Source organism: Cucurbitaria berberidis (genome assembly GCF_010015615.1).
Source record: "Cucurbitaria berberidis CBS 394.84 unplaced genomic scaffold K460scaffold_2, whole genome shotgun sequence".
Lineage (NCBI taxonomy): Eukaryota > Fungi > Ascomycota > Dothideomycetes > Pleosporales > Cucurbitariaceae > Cucurbitaria > Cucurbitaria berberidis.
Genome location: NW_024468936.1, coordinates 6,605,539 through 6,624,087, shown reverse-complemented (window position 1 = coordinate 6,624,087; position 18,549 = coordinate 6,605,539). Strand labels below are relative to the sequence as shown.

Genomic DNA, 18,549 nt, shown 5'->3' with positions numbered 1-18,549 from the left:
AGTTTGATTAAGGTGATCGACCGGACGCTCACAATGAAAACACCATACTAGCCTTGTTATCGATCATGTCCCCCACTTGCACTTTCTTTTCTCTTGGCCGCATTCGATTTCTCAACGAAACTGCGAAACAGGTCCGCGCTGGCGGCAAAGCTCTTCGTTCCGAGATTACGACATGATATTCACAAAGGCATACCCAGGATCTGATCCGCGGCAAGTTGAGAGCAATTTAGAAATGTCCCTGCCTCCCTCTTTTGTTCTTCTAGACTCGTCAGCCATGTTCCAGAGGCCTACATCCAATCTGCCAAGTCACGAGCGATGATGTGGTGGCTGAAAGCAATGTTTTGAAAGTCTTCTTAAGCAGTCGAGGTATCTAGACAACTAGATGCTCCAGTTTGGATAGGCAGCAATCACGAGATGTTCTCTTCAAAATTCGCCTATTTGGCTTGCCTATTCTCTTTACTCGTGGCCGTAATACATGCCGCCCAATATCCGAACACTACCACGCAGTTAGCGTACTATCCTCAAACGACAGCTTCGACGAACAATAGCGGATCTAAAACGAGCAGAATATGGGTGAGCCCGGAGTACAAGTGGATATTCAAATTCCCTCTTCCAATACCTCCTATCAAAAGGCCAAAGATGTGAGCATATCATTTAGACTAAGAGTCAATCGAATACTGATCACAACATAGCACGTACATGAATAACATTACAGGTGCTATTATCGACTACTATGAGGTTGAAGTCAAACCACTAGAGAAGCGCATCTACCCAAATCTTCCGCCCACGAACATGGTCGGATATGACGGACTCTACCCCGGGCCAACATTCGCAATGCAACAAGGGCGTGGTGAGTCTGACGATTGTGCGGTATGTCATACAGAATTGGCACTAAGAATTTACGTAGAGGCCGTCGTTAGATTCAGCAACAGCGGTCCAACGAACATGTCTGTACATGTTCATGGGCAATACAACCGTGCCCCTTTCGACGGCTGGGCCGGCGACTATGCGCTTCCGGGGCAATACAAAGACTACTACTACCCGAACGCGCAGAACGCGAGAACCATCTGGTATCATGTCAGTCATAGCTCGTGGTTTTGTTAGTAATCGCTTCGGTCTAGCTAATTCTTGCCAGGATCACACCGAGTTCAAGACTGGCGAAAATGTATACATGGGGCTCGAAGGTTTCTACCTGTTGACAGATGAAGCCGAGCAGTCACTGGGCTTGCCTGCCGACGACTACGACGTACTTTTGTCGATAAGTGACAAACAGTATAGTGCCAACGGTTCTCTGGTCTATAACACGAACGGAGGCAATGGATTATGGGGTGATGTGATACAAGTGTACGACCAAGGAGCTCAATCGTGGCTCTGAAAGCTGACCTGCTCGTAGTAATGGACAACCCTGGCCGCACCTAAACGTGGAACCCCGAAAATATCGCTTCCGCATATTAAACGGTGCCGTGAGTCGAAGTGAGCAAAGAGTCTTCGTCATTCCTATACGCGTATACTGATGAAATGCAAGCTTTCAACATCTCCTTCCATGCAGATGAAAATGACGAAGCCTTAAGGTTCTCTGTCATTGCTTCAGATTGCGGTACGTCAAGATTACTCTCGACATGAAAGTCAAGCTAACCTCTGGTAGGTCTGTTTTCGCATCCTGTGACGACAGACAATCTAGCGTTATCCATGGGCGAGCGTTACGAAATCGTCGTCGACTTTGCCGGTTACGAAGGCCGAAAGATCATGGTACGGAATGCCCGCGACTTATTTCCATGTATCGACTACGCCGCAACGGACCGTGTCATGCTATTCATCGTCGGAGACGCCGCAACAAGCAACACCAACAACGACGCCGTACCCTCTTCGCTTCGCTACATACCACCACCTCTGCAATCCAACACAACTAAGAACTTTACGTTCTCGCGCATTGGCGACGAATGGCTCGTGAACGGCGTTGGCTTCACTGATGTCGAACACAGGATTTTGACACGACCTACACACGGCTCAGACGAGATTTGGGAACTTAGGCACGGTGGCGGGAATTCCACGCATCCAATCCATATCCACCTTGTGGATTTCCAAATCATATCTCGCACGGGTGGCCGCAATGAGGTGTTGCCATATGAAGCGGCGGGAAAGAAGGATATCGTGTGGCTAGCCCCGGGAGAGACTGTGAGGGTTATTGCAAGATATGCACCTTGGAACGGTGTTTAGTGAGTTGCCGTGACGCCTTGCCTTGGATCAATTCTCACATTGACTAGCATGTTCCACTGTCATAACCTCGTTCATGAGGACAACGAGTAAGTTCCATAGCGACACATAAGACAACTGAACTGACCAAGTGAAGCATGCTCGTAGCCTTCAACGTCACTCAACTTGAGAAATGGGGCTATGACGACTCAACGCTCTTCATCGACCCAATGGAGCCCGCCTTTCGGCCAAAGAACATGGATCCAAAAGACTTTACTGAAGATAGCATTTGCAGAAAACTGGACTGGTTCTGGAGTCTAGACGCCTATAATCAGACTCTTGCCGCCACCGAAGGATCAAAGTAAACACAGGCCCCCGCACATAATCCCCTGAATGTATAATAATCCGAGATTGAAAGAGGCGGAAGTCTGTGGCACTGTGTGGAATGGTCGTCTCTGGTTGCATGGGCCACACTATATAATTGTACAGGTATCAGACTTCTAATAGCTTACAGCAAATTTGCATGAAACTGTCAATATGTACTTACAGACTACCCTTCTATTGCACTACTAGACACCCCCTTTCGATCTTAGGAAAAGTAATTCAGACTCTAGCGACTGGTACGCCGCAACGTCTTCGCGATAGAAGCCGAAAACGCTTCCAAGTCAGTACGTACGAGTATCATAATGTTTACTAAACATCTAAACCGCTCAGCTTCTTCCATAGCTCGTCACCATTATACCTCATGCACGCCTCGCATACAGTCCACCTATCATCGAGTAACTTTACGACATACACGTACATGCCAGGATTAGAGCATTTCGCCACACTCAACCTCGGCGTATCGTCGTTGCACGAGCTCCGGACCTGCCGACCCTCCGCGGGTCAGACAACTTATACCATGTCGCGAATCGTATTATAGCCGACCAATCGTGAGGTTGTAGGTGTAATATCTGACGACCTTCGGGCACAACGATATGTGGAACCGACTGCTACAAGCTAGCGTGAAGCATATAGACAACGTAGTCAACTAAGACAGGGGAAAGATGATGGAATCTATGGGTCAGGGGGTTAGGCAGAATAGAGTGGCCCTCCTCGGACTATGGAGCTACCCATGCACTTCTCCATTTCGATCCACCGCAGATCCACATGTGTCAGGAAGAAAGGAATGGAATGAATGGTCTGAGGGTACCATGTCAAGAAGATGAATGACTAGTAGTCAAATGGAAGGAGGATAAGGCGTTCTAGAAGGTTCAAAATGAAGGGGCTTTACCGGGTCTAGCATCCTTCTAGGTTCAACGTTGAAAATGATTCAGACTTTCCAGGAACAACGTGGCCCTGTGAAACGCGTCATTTCGTTGCGGTAGCCAAGTGGGGCGAACTTTCAAGGGCTTACGGAATCGCGATAAGGGCCTAGATGTTTGAAGTGAAGACGGTAAAGTGGACCGAGTGCAAAGGACGAGTACATCATAAACAAAGAGAAATGACGGTGAGAGCTGTAATGGCGGCAAGATGGATGCGCAAACGTTGAGAAGCCATGCGGCTCGGATTGGCCGACCGTAGCCGAGTCTAGCATCGGTGTAGCCCGGCCGCGATTGGTTCGGAGTAGAATGCCTTGGCGAAACGGGAAATCGAGATCGAGCATCCACCCATTTTGCAGATCGAAATCTCTGCCGGCTCATCGAAAATAGACATCCACATTCAGTTCTGCATGCGTGTTAATATCAGTCAGAGGTCTGACGCGGATAAGCTTTTCGACATGTGAAGATAGTTGGATTCGCGAACACAGCTACTCTATCTCTAAGGTGAAGCTGTAAATACAGTCTACGTCGCATGTGACGGTGACGATGCAATCCATGCCCGCCTGGTATCATTATGTTGCGCCTATGGTTCGTGTTCGTCGATCTAGGTGTAGGCATACCCTTAGATCTATGCGTGAAGGCGAAAATCGCCAGTGTCGTTAGACAAGAAAAGAAACCCAAATATTGCCCCTGCGCCAGCTGCTATGCCGAATGAAATTTGAGTGAGACGGTATGGTATCAACCCTATACCTGAGGCATAAGCCTAGGAGCTTACTCCTCAATCATGCCAGCCTTAAGCATGCTCTCCTTCAGAGCCTTCTTGTACTCGCGCTCGATACCGTGCTTGACAGCGTCGAGGACCGTGTCGACGGTAGCCTTGGGCTCGAAGCGTGGCTTGGTACCCGCCTGGAATACGCCGGTTCGCACGAGAATCGAGTACCAGTTGGCTTCCTTGGTGTAGTCGTTATATTCGTTGGTACCCCTAATGTCGGACTCTGGGGTGTCTCCAACGAAGTATACAGTAGAGGGTGGAGAGTCAATGCTGTGGGTGTTCTTACGCCACTCTCGAAGTAGGCGAGTAGCGAACTCGAATGTCTGGATTTGGGGCTTGCCAAACGCAGTCGTCTTGAGTTCTCTGCCGGTGACGGCCTTGAACATAGCTTCAAGAGAGACGCGGAGAGCGCCCATGCCAATTCGGGTAAGGTCGTGCGAGGCACTCCAGACGACATCATTGTGCGAGAAGAAGACTGGTGGGCCTTCATCATAGTTCTCGGACCTGGTTCCTAGACGACCTTTCTTCGACATGAGGAGATCGAGGATGATTTGTTGGTCAGAAGCCCAGTCGCGCGAGTCAGCAAAGACGAAGATGGCCTCGATCTCGACTTCAGCGAAGTTACGAGATCGCGAGTTCCTGTACTCCTCCTCTGTCAACTTGCGGAAGGGCGTCGTGTCTTGGTTGTCCTTGATGATATCTCCAGGTGTGACGCTAAGGTGTAATTAGCATTGGTGTCTCGAAGAGGTATTGGGGAGTATGAACTTACACATCCTTGAAGCCGTAGCCTTCTGCAACAATACGGCACTTTTCGCCCTCGCCACCAACGACGAGGACAGTGTTGTACTTCGCGGCCATCTCCCTCATAGGGGTATGGCCGCAGATGAACTGTCCAGGTGACACTTCCATCTCTAGTTGCTTGCTAAGATCAAGGCAGCGTTCAGCCTCAGTCTTACCTCCGCCATTGGTGACGAAGATGTACGGAACCTGGATTCCGTACTCGTTCTGGCCGTTGAGCATTTTCATGGCTTCAATGGCTTCCGGGATTGGTCGACCTCCTCGGATAAGGACACCGTCAATGTCGAACGCAAAGGCGTACTTGTCGGTAACCGATGTTTCGGCAGGCGTCTGAGTTGGAGAGCCAGGTACACTGGCAGTGTCAAGGTGGTGTCTCGCTGTCTCAAACCCACAGGCAACCTCCGAGGCATTTGACGGAGCCATAAGATACTGAGGTGGGACCACGACCGTGGGTCCCATCTGTATGGTCTCGCGAGTGGCATCCATAGATGACAAGCGCTTGATCATCGGCCTGCGCGCCGGGACCGCAAGAGAAGGTGTAGACATTTTGAGGGGAAGGTGGTGAAATGGGATTGGACTGAAGAAGAAGAAGTGGAGCAGCAGAGCTGTCGTTGTGGTAGTGAGAACAGAACTGGCGGGGAGAATGGGTGGGTTTTATATCTCTTCGGGCCGAGCAACTGTGTAGAACTCCAAGTAAACCCCTCAAGAAGCGGAGAGAAGAGTGGAGACTGTGGAGGTGCGTGATTGTCGATGAGTAGTGGGATGGGAGAAAGGATTTATACAGATGGTGAACGGCGGGACATTTTTTTCAACGTCGGCGTTATTCGAATAACATGACACGCTTTTAGTATGAAGTAGTGGGGCGTTCTTCACCGGACCCTGAGCGAAGGGCTTATCAGTTGGGACTTGCTAATATGGCGCTTTGCGCATGGCTATGGCGTCATATTTGCTGAATGGATAGCGGTGGTCGACTACGAGTGCTTCGTTTGAGTTCAATGGCGGCTGGCCCTTCAACCATGTGGTAGATAGTGCTGTGTGCCTCGATCATCATTCGCGGTCGGCCCTGGCAATGTTGCAGCAGAAGTGGGTATGAGACTACCGGCACATAGCCTCTTGCGCATCAAGCGTCTGTCGGAGTATGCTAGTTCCTTGCAAGCCAAGTGCTTGACGGCCGCGCTCGATGTTGTTGTGGAGCGGCGTCGCAGAGTTTTGAGGTACTTCTGTACTATGACGCCATTGATGATTAGCTTGCGTCTCGCTTCGGCGGCCATTTGCATTGGTCTCAGGGACAAGACGGACAGGGCAAGCCTCGCGGATGAGCGACGGTGAATCCCTAATATGACCACAGATCAACGGCTCTTGTGTCGACAGCGAGAAGGATCCGGCACACGTTCTCGTCGCCAAGCGTTGAGATCCTCCAAACGGAAAGCCTTGAGGCTCAAAACGCCACCAACCTCGGCACACATTCTGCCTTTTAGCAACAGTTAGCGCCCAGTCTCTGATCTGTGATCTCTTGAAACAAAAGACGAGTGTGCGCTCAGCCGCAATAACCCGAGGATCAATATGCATCTGTGCTCGAGGATCCATGAACCGCAGAAGTTCGGTTCGCCGACTTGTAGCAATTTCTTTATCGCTCTCTTCACATGCCGCTTGCTGCATGCCACCTCGACAGCTTTTTCGTCTGGATGAGGTACGTGCATAATGCTCATTCTGCCAGCTTACATTCAGTGGGCCGTTGCCAGAACGAGTACCCACAGCGGTATCAGATTATGGCGCTTGACGTAATAATACATACAAGGTCCCTGTTAACTGGGCGGTGCATCTGATAGTAATACCAGCGCCAGTAATACGCACCGTCTGACTGTTGCAGAAAACTTTGTCTAGTGACGCGATAGCGCCAGCCTGCGGCAGGCGGCAGGTGAGATGGAATGTCCAGGCCGTGCAAGAGGGTGATGAAGCAGAATTTGACACCGGTGATTCGAGTCGTCGCATAGATCTCAGGAAGTAATAACAGATTCTCAAGATGGCCGCGAGAAGAGAACGCCTGGCAACCCCAGAGTAACAGCTCCGACAACGACCGATAGCCAAGTAGTGCGTTGATCCTACTCCATGCACCCTCAACATCGAATTTACCCTACGCGCGACGGAGCCTATAATAAGTGGGACTTCACCACCAGAAAGAGTAGTGATCAGGAAAAATCGTCCGACACAATACGGGCAGTTCCAATTTGGGTGTTTCGGACGCGCGAGTATTGGAAACCGTCCTCTGCGAAATGCGCAGGTGCCCAGTACTCGATAAGGTTCTTCCACAGCGGTAGAGAGGGGGCCTAATTTCAAGTGCAGAATCAGGCGTATCCCACCACAATCCTCCAGGTCCCTGGCAGGCTCAGGCCAGTCCCAACAGACTTGGGGTAGGAATGGTTGTTGTTGCTTGCCCGGGTGCATCAGATTGTGTGACGGTACTCTAATCCAGAACAGGCCCTTTCTTCCACAAGCTCCCACAATCGTATGAGATCGAGATCCTCCGCATTTGCGGAATTTTCCGTGCGGTGTTTCAGTTCACCCCGCGGTGGGTCCACTATGTTAGCAAGTAAAAGTATGGGGTTGCTGATCTGGAGACTACAGAGAAGTCGCCTTGGCGTCGGTTGCTGTGTTATCCATGGCAGACACCTAGGCATGAACTCAGACGAGATCGAGTTTGAATTGTCGAGTTCGTGTAGCTTTTGTGGTCTAAATGAGAGTTGAAGTAAAGCGAGGAATAAGTGTTGTGTGTGCGCGGGTGAGAGGTTTTCTAAAGCGCCTAGGCCCTCGTTGGGCTATCACTGGTTCTGTGAAGGTACTTTCTTTGAGTGCGGAGATTTTATGATTACATGGAGTTGTGAGGCAGATGCGGAAGGAGCTGTTTGCCCTCGAGTGGAAGGCACTATCAAGTTCTGTCACGAACGTGACGCGTCCGCTCCAAACTCTCGAATCGACTCACCTTTACGAAACATGCTCATGGCACGGCATTTCACACGCTACAAAGATGAACTGGACCGGTGGTAGTCTCCAACGAACTAAGAATGCCAACAAGGGTGTACTGCAAAGGCAGAAAGCATACTTTGCCAGAGCACGTACGCATCTGCAGAGTGCCTCAAATTCACCTACTACACCATTTCGCCCCAGTTATCTTGGCGACAATGACAGCTTTGACTTCATGGAGCAGATACCTACGCTTGGCTCAGGCGTAGTCCAGCATGCTGGCCACCCTGCCAGAGGTCGAGGTGAGAGACTACGACGAAAGACTCCTCCAGCCGACAGACGACCCGTACCAGACAATCCACGACTGAAACGTGAAGCGGGTAGGAAATGCGTGAAGAATCGTCCTGCTTCTCGCTTGGGTGCTGCAAAGCGAGGTTCTGAAGGTGAGATGGATAGCCTTTGGATCACCTCACTTCGGGCGAGATGTAGTAGTGTACTAATCTTATGACAGCGCAGCACGATGAGAGAAGAAGGGCCACAGAGACAGATCTTGAGACTCAACTGCTCGAAGCGAACCGAAAGAGACTTCTGAGACAGCAAGACTGGATCGGGATCAATTCCCCAAAGCCAGTCCACCTGCAATACTTTTCCAACAAGGAGAAAGATAAAATTGGCAAACGCAGGAAGACACAAGGAAAGCTTGGTGCAACTGCACGGCTGAAGAGCAATGCCAACATGGCAGGACAACCACCTCAGAATGCAGGCGATGGCCTTTACCGGGCTTTCATGGCCCCAGAAGTTAGAAATGATGTCGAAAATATTCGAATCCGGATTGGTACAGATGCATTGTCGACTGCCTACTCGAATCAGCTGAATCACTATGCCCGATCACAGGCTTCATCGGAACCCATGCTCTTCGACCAGGAAGGCCAAGACACAGAACGAGCGAGATATTTGGAGTCTGTACAGCTTGTCAATCCTGAGCCTCACTCGGCAAGGAATGCATCTCGACACAGTAATACTGCTCCCCACGAGCGGCCACTCACTGATGAGAAAGTTGGGCGGGATCATGACTTCACATACTACCGCGACCCTCGTTCAATGGCAGAGACTTCTGAACAAGGTAGCTTAGACTTCGAACAGATCGAGGGGCATTCCCAAAATTATCCTGTTGGAAGGGCGCCAGACCAAACTAGCGAAAGTTCCGCTCTAGCATATCGAGTCACACACCACGCTGAAGGCATCGAACGACCTCTGCGTCTTGTCTTTGGAGAATTCAACTCTTCCGCGAGCGCACAGAGTCACATCGCACCCAAGAACAACATCGGTGAACCGCGCTATACTCGGGAGGCAGCTTCTGCAGGAGAATCCCAAAGAGGACATATGCATCAAGTTATCGGCGATGTTGAGCAATCAACATTCGATGAGGGTGCGGCGGCACTTGCAATCGTCGATGAGGAGCCCTGGAAGACGTTTCTCTCTATTTCCGAGGGGAGCTCAAGCCACCCGGCCATGGCCGTTGAGCCCGGAAATAGCTTGTTGCGTTCTTACCCCACTGTGTTCAATAATGAAGCTGTCACGAACTGGTCACAACGTGCCACACAGTGTGATCGAACCGACATTAGTTCGTCCCCCGCTTCCGCATCTTTGCCTTCTCTCAAGCGAGGCATCGAGAAGCCCGTGTTGGCGCGTCAAGCTGGTGTAAAGTCTAATTGGCGAGACGATGCAGTCGGAACGAAAGCACGCGGCCTGGACGAAGATGAGAAGTTATGGCAAGCGTTCGTCTTTGGAAGTGACAACACGTCATCTTCGGAAGCGTTCTACAGCCTTGAGCAAACACAGAGGATGTCGAAAGACTTTGGGGAAGCGTCGTCAAGGTACGTGCCGTTGTCTGTCGCGGTAAGTTCAGTCAGCTCCACACCGTTCAGACCAATATCAGAAGTGGCTTCTTGCATAAGCGACAAGGTACAGGATGCAGCAGCCTCTGCGCTAGCTCCAGGGTCCCGAGCGATAAGTTCACCGGCTTTTTATGAGTTTGTCGAGGACGTCGTCAGCGAAGGAGAAGACGGCCACGGGAAGGCTGAGGGCAGCTTGCTCGTTGAGCAAGCGGTGACTCAGGCATCTTTGCAGACCAACGTGGCATGCGATACCGGGCTTGCGTCTCCAGAGATGTTTTGTGACTCAAAACCGTTTCGCAACAGTCTAGACCGACCCCATGGCATGAGTGACATATCCTCGACACGGGCCGTTGCGAGCAGACGAAGAGCCGCATCATCTTCTCCGAGCTACGATGGCCCAGTCAGCTACGACGAATCTAGCGGGGGACTTGATTGTATCGACCGTGACAGGTTGACGTGATGCGCGTGTCTATTTACGTGGCAATGCCTATTTTCTCCTCAAGTGGAACCGTGGGATACCTGAGGTAGACTTTACTACGCCCTCTCGCTTATCGTATTGTGATAGAGGGATTTAGCAGGCCCATGTAGCGGCAGTCCTCCAATGCCATCGGTGTACGAATTTTAGCATGAGTTTGATTCTTTTTTCTTTTTCCCGATGGTGCAGCAGCCTGTGTCGCGTTGCACACATGTGTCACATCCTAGGAGCATGAGCTCAGCTCATGCAAGAGAACGTTCTCTCACCTGCTGCACACAACCATTGGACTGCTGCGCCTGCAAGGCCCCGTAGAGCCGCAAGCAGATCGGAATGCTCAATGCAGAATCTTGTGCAGGCTCATTGCAGGATCACGGCGAGGCAAGCTGACCATGGCGGCAATATTGTGTACGACGAGCGCACTGGAGCGTGAATGCGTCGTATTCTGGCTAGGATACGCTGCATGGCCTTGGTTGCGAGTGCGTCCAGGAGACGTCGGAGCTGATTGGACTGGATAGGTGCGGGCGCAGTGGTGACAGAGTGCTGGGTATCCTCAATACAGGGTTGAAAAGCCACGTAGAGGCGCCGAAGTGCAGTCGGCCCTGGAAGACGAATGAGGCCATCGGTAGATGGAAAGGTACCAGGGACCCGCCACTTTGAGCATGACTGAAGATTGTATCTTGAGGCGAGGAAACGATTGGGTGCGGCATGAGGACGAGGACAGACATATCACACCGCCTGCAGGTCACATGGACTCCTGAGTCCCGGACGAGGTGGAAACTGGGAAAGGCAAAAGTGGAGGGGGGTTGATGGATGTGCGGGGGGACGCGGCGACGGTAAGTGGTCTGATGGCTGCAGGGGCTGTTCATCGCGGCCAGCTTCTCGAAGCCTGGGAAATTAACTGCGGAGCGGCCATCATCACGCGACTCGGTGCATTGCATAGCATGGCATTGCAGTTGTTGCGATGGGGGATACGAAGCAGAGCACACTCGACGGCTGTTGGCACCTGGCCAAGTGTCTTGTTTTTTCTTTTTTCGTTTGGGAGGCGCATATGCAGCATCTGTCTCCCTGCTGTTGGGGCGGTCATGGCCTGGGGAAAAACGGTTGAGACTAGGGCGCCAAACAAAACAGAACAGAGAACAGAACCGCCCAATGATCATCGCCAAGAAACTCAAACCAGCGTGCCGGCGACAGTCGCGCCACGTGTGTTGGCGAGCGCAGCCACAGCCACAGCTGCCACTGGCATGGTCGTGGCCCTCTCTCGTCTCCTCTGCCTTCCGACTCGATCACTCGATTGTCCGATTCAATCAGCAACCGTTGGATTGGGATAGTCGTCCTCATCACCGCTACTTGGCCAACGAGACCCGTCACAGCATGCAGCGCTCGGCGCCCGCGCTCACCGTATTGTGGCCGCATTACCCACGACGTGCGTGTCGGTAAAGACGGGTTGCCAGGCAAATGAGCATCTCTGACAACGCTCTCCCAAGCCCATAGTGTGGTTTCGCAACATGCCGTCGTTATTATTAACCAACCCAACAACACGAGCAAACTCCAGGGCGAATCGGCTGCGCCACTGCAAATCCACTCAGCCCTGCTAAAGCGCCCAGTGATCCCCCTCTTTGCCGGAAGGCACGGCAGCATGCTTGTGTACGTACACACACACACGTCCATGGATGAAGATTGCGACTTGCTCCATGACTTGTTTCCGGACAGGCGCAGATGCGAACTAACCGTGGTTGTGTGTAAATGCCTCGCTGTAGCGACGACTACACCAAGGCTCTCCAGTAGGCGCGGCGCGGCGCAGTGCAGTGCATTGTGTGACTTGTTGGTCGTCAATTGTGGTGTGGTTATTTTCAGGCCCTGCAACGGGCGGACGTCATGGCCCAGGTGCGTTTCATGCCACAGGTGCCGACGCCGCGGCTCTTCGCGCAGAAAAGTTAAGTTTTAGTGGTCCCGTTAGGGCTCGTTAGTAGCGTCGTAACGAACAAGGAACCGCCGTCGCAGATGTCAATTCCACTCGAATTGCGCGGAGCGACCTTGGGGCCCGACCGACAGGCACAGGGGCTGCCCGACTCACCCAGCAAGCAAGCCCTCGCCGTTTTCTGACTGTCCTTGAGTAGTGTAGTGTAGTGTAGTGTGCTGAGTGAGTGACCAGCTTCTGCCCTGAAATTCGACGCTTGAGCCAGCAGCTAGTTTGGTACGTGCCGTCGCCCAAAGTACAATAATAGCTGTAGGGAGTCGTCCATCCACAGTCACTCCATTTTACTATTCACCATCACCACCACCACACACGTTTCCGCCCCAACCATAGTCGACATAGACCACACAGACACACACACACCCAGCCGCACCTCCCTCCGCCCTCCATACATCTACCTTCAGCCGCTTATTCTCTGCTGCCTGCCTCGTCGTCCGCATTCGGCTACGGGCACCCCCACGAATTGCTCCGTATACATCCCCCCCAGTCGACTCGACGCATCGTGCATGCACGTCAAATTTCTTGTAACCCTCCACAGCAGCTGACCTGCGCCTGCCTTTTCGCGCAGCGCGCGCTTGCTCGCTCGTCCCGAATCGTCGTAGCCGCATACCATACCCGTCAGACCGCGATGTGGGAGAGCTCCTAGCTCGAGCTTCAGGACGGACACACAGCCGGCTGTTGATCCTCTCTCTCTCTGTACTTTACTCAGTGGCGCCGCTCGCCCTTCCGCTCTCTTTCATGCTTGCTCGCGCCATGAGGACGTACTAGCTTCCATCCAAGTTCTGCTTTTACTTCCACCACTACGACCACCACGACCACCATCACCACCACCATGTCGCTGCTACACGACACCGACCCCCGGCCGCGCATGCCTTCACCCCAGCCCAGCTTCGCTCGCATGACGGCCGCTATCAACATTCCCAGCTCGCGAGGCAGCCCGGCCATGACACCCTCGTACCTCAATGGCTCCCTCCAGTCGACTCCCGAGGGCATGGTCCCCATCTCGTCCTCGCTACCCGCCATACCTTCCTACAACCTGCCCGAGTCGCTCCTCCCTCCACCATTGTCGTCACCGCCAACCTCGTCCCCGTCTGCCATGGCCGAGGCCCTGGGAAAGGGACCAGGGCTTATTCGAAGAGTTAGCCGAGGTGCACAGGGAATCCCAAACAGGTTCCGACGGGGCAATTCAAGTGCACGCGACAAAAGCTCAGGGCCCGTCATGATGCGCCGGCGCAGTGACAGCAGGGCTGCCGCCGACGCCGATACTGGCATCTCGGACTTTGATACCTTCGAAGAGGAGGAAGCCGTCGAGGACTTTCAAGACCCCATCATTGCCCTGGGCATCTCCAACCACACACCGAGCTTCAGCTCAATACCAGACTCGGCCGTCGTAGCCCCTGTACGCAACTCCCGCCTGGAGCAGGGCACCGTGCTGAGGAAATTCACAAAGAAGGAGAAAAAGGACATCAACTTGCGCCTCGATATGGAATCGGCCAAAGTATTCTGGGACCCTTCACGGCCCTCCAAGTGCTTCTACATTGACGATGTCCGAGAGATTCGCTCAGGCCCAGAGGCCAAGCACTACCGCGAGGAGTGCGGCGTTTCGGAGAACTGGGCACCCTATTGGTTCACCATCGTCTACACGGACACTACCCGCTCCAAGGGCCGGATAAAAACAATGCATCTGACCGCACCTGACATTGGTGTGTTCAATATGTGGACCCGGACCCTCGACTCTGTATCCCGCAACCGTATCGACATGATGGCAGGCCTGCTTGGCTTTGCCGACAAGAGCACCAAGCTCGTCTGGCAACGCGCGATGAAGAAGCGTGGTGAAGGCGACGAGTCACTGGATTTCCCGAGTACCGTCGAGCTCTGCCGCAGCCTGCACATCAACTGCACCGAGGTTACACTGCGCGCCTACTTTGAAAAAGCCGACACCCTCCAGACAGGCAAGTTGAACCAGTCACAGTTCCTGTACTTTGTACGACGCCTCAAGGAACGCAAGGATATCAAAGAAATATACAAGTCCTTCACTCCTGGACCGAAGGTGGAAATGGACAAAGTCTCCTTCTTCTCTTTCCTGCAGCGTGAGCAGGGCGTCAACGTAAATGCAGATCTCGAGTCATGGACAGCTACCTTCGAGAAGTTTGCGCGCGCAACCAAACCCAAAGCCACCCCAACAGACGGTGGCGAGACCTCATTACCGGTGACCATGAACTTTCCCGCCTTCCAAACGTACCTTACGTCACCTGCAAACTCTATCATCAAACCTGTCAGCTTGGAGCACAGGCTTGATCGACCATTAAACGAGTACTACGTTTCTAGCTCGCACAACACGTACCTACTCGGCCGACAGGTTGCAGGCGAGTCGAGCACCGAGGCGTACATCACTGCGCTTCAGAAAGGCTGCAGATGCCTTGAGATTGATTGTTGGGATGGCGCAGGTAACGAACCAGTTGTAATGCACGGCCGAACCTTGACCAAGAGCATCTTGTTTCAAGACACCATCAAAGTCATCAAGAAGTATGCCTTTACGGAATCTCCCTACCCGGTCATTCTCTCGCTCGAGGTGCACTGCTCTGCTCCCCAACAGGAGCGAATGGTCCAGATCATGATGGTAGAGTTCGGAGAGAAGTTGGTCATGCAGCCGCTGGACTTTGAATCACAAGTCCTGCCATCCCCAGAGGAGCTGAAGCATCGCATCCTCATCAAAGTCAAGGCCGCTGCTGGTGAGGACTTGGACACCAGAGCGCTGCTAGGCGAGCTATCAACCCGGAGGCAGCGCAGTTTCAGCTCGCCATGGTCTCGTCCCGTGTTGATGAACGACAATGTCATCCCAAACTCGCCTCTGCTCTCAAGCCCTCCATCCATGAGTCCGCCAGAGCGCACAGCATCATTCTGGGCATCACCACGCACGTCGACCACATCTACCAACAACACGATGCCAACCTCCACGGTTGTCAGCTCAGCTGAAGACAGTGATAGTCCTCATGTAACTGCAGCAGAAGCAGCAGATGATCGAAAGAAGCCCAAGAAGACCAAGACCAATAACATCACCAAAGATCTCGGTAACCTTGGTGTTTACACAAGAGGAGTCAAGTTTACGGACTTTGGCTGCAGTGACGCCAACTCATTCAATCATGTCTTTTCGGTAAACGAGCGCGCCTTCGAGAAGCTCACCAGACCCGGAGCTCGCGAAAAGTATCTACTCGAGGAGCACAACATGCGTTGTCTCATGCGTGTTTACCCACACGCCTTTCGAATCAACTCGTCAAATTTCGACCCGCTCAAGTTCTGGCGCCGTGGGGTTCAGATGGCTGCACTCAACTGGCAGACGTATGACCTCGGCCAGCAGCTGAACGAAGCCATGTTTTCTGGCGGCGACGACCGCACAGGCTACGTGCTCAAGCCTGCCGCACTCCGCCTCGAGTCACAGATTCCAGTGATTGGTCATAGGAAGGCGCCCAAGAAACAAGTCAAGTTCACTGTGCAGATCATCTCCGCCCAACAGCTACCGCGCCCTCGGGGTCTCGGGCAAGAAGCAAACATCAACCCCTATGTCGAGTTTGAGATGTACTGCGCAGAGGATGTGGGCGCAAACGCCACTGGCGTTGGTGGGCAGGACGCTTCTGCGCGCAATGGCCACTCCGGAATTGGCAATCCTTTGCGGAAGCGAACACGCATTGTTGAGGGCAACGGCTACAATCCCGAATTTGGCAACGAAATCGACATGACGGTGACCACAAGGTACCCAAGTCTCGTCTTTGTGCGATGGACTGTTTGGAATTCGCTCGATGCTCGAACCACCAACCATGCCCCTTTGGCTACCTTCACGGCCAAGCTCGACAGCATTCAGCAGGGCTTCCGCCACCTTCCGCTCTTCGACTGTAATGGCGAGCAGTATCTGTTCTCGACTCTATTTTGCAAGGTCAAGAAACAGGATATTGTCGATGCGCCAGAAGCCACTCTCCAACGTGCTGGTTCGCACAGATCGTTCCTCGACCCTGGCAGTCCTCTTCAGGAACCTGCAAACAGCAAAGCGAGCCGTAACTTTGTCAGACGCCTCATTTCTCGGGCCCCTAGTGAGCGCAAGAAGCGAAGAGAGGTAGAACGCACGGGCAGCGAATCTCGCGAGTCAGATGTGGACGTCGTAAATCGCTCAAGTACGTTTGAGCGATAAATTGGGCTTGCAGATGTGCTCCGCTCCCTGCAGCTGACGACGCCAGCCGCCCTTCAGCCACGCGTCAACGAACATGGGTCAGCCGCAATTGTATTATACTTTTTTTCCTATTGTCACAGGATAAGCCACAGCGATCGAATCATGCTTCGCAACGGCATCGGAGTCGCGATTCTGACTTCCGACGGAGAAGCGCAACGCCATGGAGCCGTATATCCGCAAGGTTGCATTGCTCGCCGAAGTGATGCCTCGGCACACGCATTTTTCAAAAGTTTGTTTCGATCTTATCCTGTTCGACCTGGATGGATATCTGTTTTCGTTTGTTTTTGATTCAGTATATACCCTATTCGGGCCGTTTTGGCCTTTTGTTATCTTTTTACCGGCGTAGGAAATGACGGTATCATATTCCGGCATGGCTTTGCCGGCGAGCAGCCTTCATTACCTTGGCGATATCCTATAGACTTTTTTTGTTTTCAAAGGGCTTCATTGCTCGATTACCATGTACACCTTCTTTGTCTTTTCTTATTTCCTCTGTTTACATCTTCGTTACGACGGCACGACTCAACTTGCATTTGCACCCACGGGCCGTGGGTAGGTGGCTACCTGTTGATCTTTTTCTTATCTTTTTCGTGTTTGCGGTGGGAGGATGACTTCGCTTCGCTTCGATGCAGGACATGGCTTAGTGCGGCAATTTTTGCTCTTTCGATTCCATGGCAAGCTGGGCTGGGCTGGCTTGCAGGAAGGGTGCATTGGCCAATGTCACCCTTTTTAGCGATAGAATTTACACTTTGACGGATAGGGCATACAATCGGAAGATGCCAGATACAGAATAACAGTATCGCAATATAGAAATGGTACTGTTTGCTTCACACAAGATGCTTTTTGATGCCATGTTTGCCAATAGATGCCGTCTACGATCTTCGCGTCATGTTCATGCATGCCCTTACCATCGCCTCGGGGCACGCTTTGGTCGACCAATACCACTGACGTGGCTAGCTTCCGTCTCTCCTTTCCCAATTCTACGGTGAACACACACCCTAGCTACACGCTTGACAACACCACTGCAACCCTTCCCTTCAGCCGTCCACATGCATATCCACAACCCTACAAGCGCAACAAACCATCTCCGGCAGACAAGACACGAAAAATGGCACCCTCTCTCTCCGCCATCCTCCACACATTTAGCCCTCTTCCCCCCCCCCTGAATGAATAAAACAGTGAAAAAAGACAACCTACCGACATGCTCCCGCAAACTGGCCCACTCTCCTCAATCCAGACCGCATGGAACGTTTTTGGTTGCAGGGGGGAGCGGGAGGGGGGAAACTAGACTAGTGTATTGCGCTTCCCCGCGCGAACGACGGGTCGTCCGCAAGCCACGGGCCGGTCACTGGGACTTGCTGGGGGCAGGGAGGGGCTGAGGCATGCAGGCTGTCGTCCTCTTGTGTTGTTGCCTCATTTTTCTCTTCGTTCGGCGGAGGGGGAGGGGGCTGCCTGAAGAGTGGGTTCAGGGTGGAGCCATCAGGAGATAGGCAGGCGGGCAGGCTGAAGGAAGAGGAGGAGGAGGAGGAGGAGGAGGAGGACGTTCTGCGGCCGGCATTATGCGCAGGTGCAGGACGTTTGAGTGAAGTGCAGTCAGTGCATGGGGGGGTGATGGGATTTCAATAGCTCGCTGTGTCCGCTGTGCGACGACGTGCAATTTGGGAGGAACGCAAGAATTGGTCAATAAACAAGCTGGTTAGTAGGCAGAGTGAGTAATACATGTACGTGGGTGGTAGCTTTGCTTGCTTGGTTCTGGGATTTTTGATACGGAGCAGTTTTTTTTTTTTGCTCCACTCCTTTTCCTTGGGGCCTGCATTCCGCCGCGTTACACGACATGCACGCAATACGGGAACCTAGTCTGAGCTTTTTCCAGGGCACGCACGTTCTGAGGATCGCACAGCTTTCTTGCCCTTTTCGAGGCTTGCGTACCTAACGTCTTCGCACAAAGTGGTTACGA

At 52.6% G+C, this 18,549-nt stretch overlaps 6 protein-coding genes across 6 annotated transcripts; 3 read left to right on the top strand and 3 right to left on the bottom strand.

Moving 5' to 3' along the window:
* Positions 1–269: 269 nt before the first annotated feature.
* Positions 270–2,983, top strand: K460DRAFT_331415 (bilirubin oxidase). The gene is made up of 9 exons (XM_040930800.1): positions 270–641; positions 693–850; positions 908–1,077; positions 1,136–1,344; positions 1,394–1,473; positions 1,526–1,597; positions 1,646–2,216; positions 2,265–2,303; positions 2,351–2,983. Exons 1-9 carry the CDS (start codon positions 415–417, stop codon positions 2,556–2,558), a joined length of 1,734 nt encoding a protein of 577 aa, XP_040791992.1. The 5' UTR covers positions 270–414; the 3' UTR covers positions 2,559–2,983.
* A 318-nt stretch (positions 2,984–3,301) lies between these two features.
* Positions 3,302–4,070, bottom strand: K460DRAFT_90828 (uncharacterized protein). Its single transcript, XM_040938794.1, has one exon. It carries the CDS (start codon positions 3,873–3,875, stop codon positions 3,489–3,491), a length of 387 nt encoding a protein of 128 aa, XP_040791991.1. The 5' UTR covers positions 3,876–4,070; the 3' UTR covers positions 3,302–3,488.
* Positions 4,071–4,265: 195 nt separating this feature from the next.
* On the bottom strand, positions 4,266–5,610 carry K460DRAFT_376064 (HAD superfamily hydrolase-like protein; the record flags this gene model as incomplete). The annotated part of the gene is made up of 2 exons (XM_040934836.1): positions 4,266–4,980; positions 5,036–5,610. The coding sequence occupies 2 exons, from the start codon at positions 5,608–5,610 to the stop codon at positions 4,266–4,268; spliced, it is 1,290 nt and encodes a 429-aa protein (XP_040791990.1).
* Positions 5,611–7,951: 2,341 nt separating this feature from the next.
* On the top strand, positions 7,952–10,383 carry K460DRAFT_354276 (uncharacterized protein; the record flags this gene model as incomplete). The annotated part of the gene is made up of 2 exons (XM_040931771.1): positions 7,952–8,468; positions 8,537–10,383. 2 exons carry the CDS (start codon positions 7,952–7,954, stop codon positions 10,381–10,383), a joined length of 2,364 nt encoding a protein of 787 aa, XP_040791989.1.
* Positions 10,384–12,453: 2,070 nt separating this feature from the next.
* On the bottom strand, positions 12,454–13,093 carry K460DRAFT_90799 (uncharacterized protein). The gene has a single exon (XM_040938793.1). The coding sequence runs from the start codon at positions 12,979–12,981 to the stop codon at positions 12,661–12,663; it is 321 nt and encodes a 106-aa protein (XP_040791988.1). The 5' UTR covers positions 12,982–13,093; the 3' UTR covers positions 12,454–12,660.
* Positions 13,094–13,205: 112 nt separating this feature from the next.
* Positions 13,206–16,556, top strand: K460DRAFT_275878 (1-phosphatidylinositol-4,5-bisphosphate phosphodiesteras-like protein 1; the record flags this gene model as incomplete). Its single annotated transcript, XM_040928073.1, has 1 exon — positions 13,206–16,556. One exon carries the CDS (start codon positions 13,206–13,208, stop codon positions 16,554–16,556), a length of 3,351 nt encoding a protein of 1,116 aa, XP_040791987.1.
* Between the last annotated feature and the right edge of the window lie 1,993 nt (positions 16,557–18,549).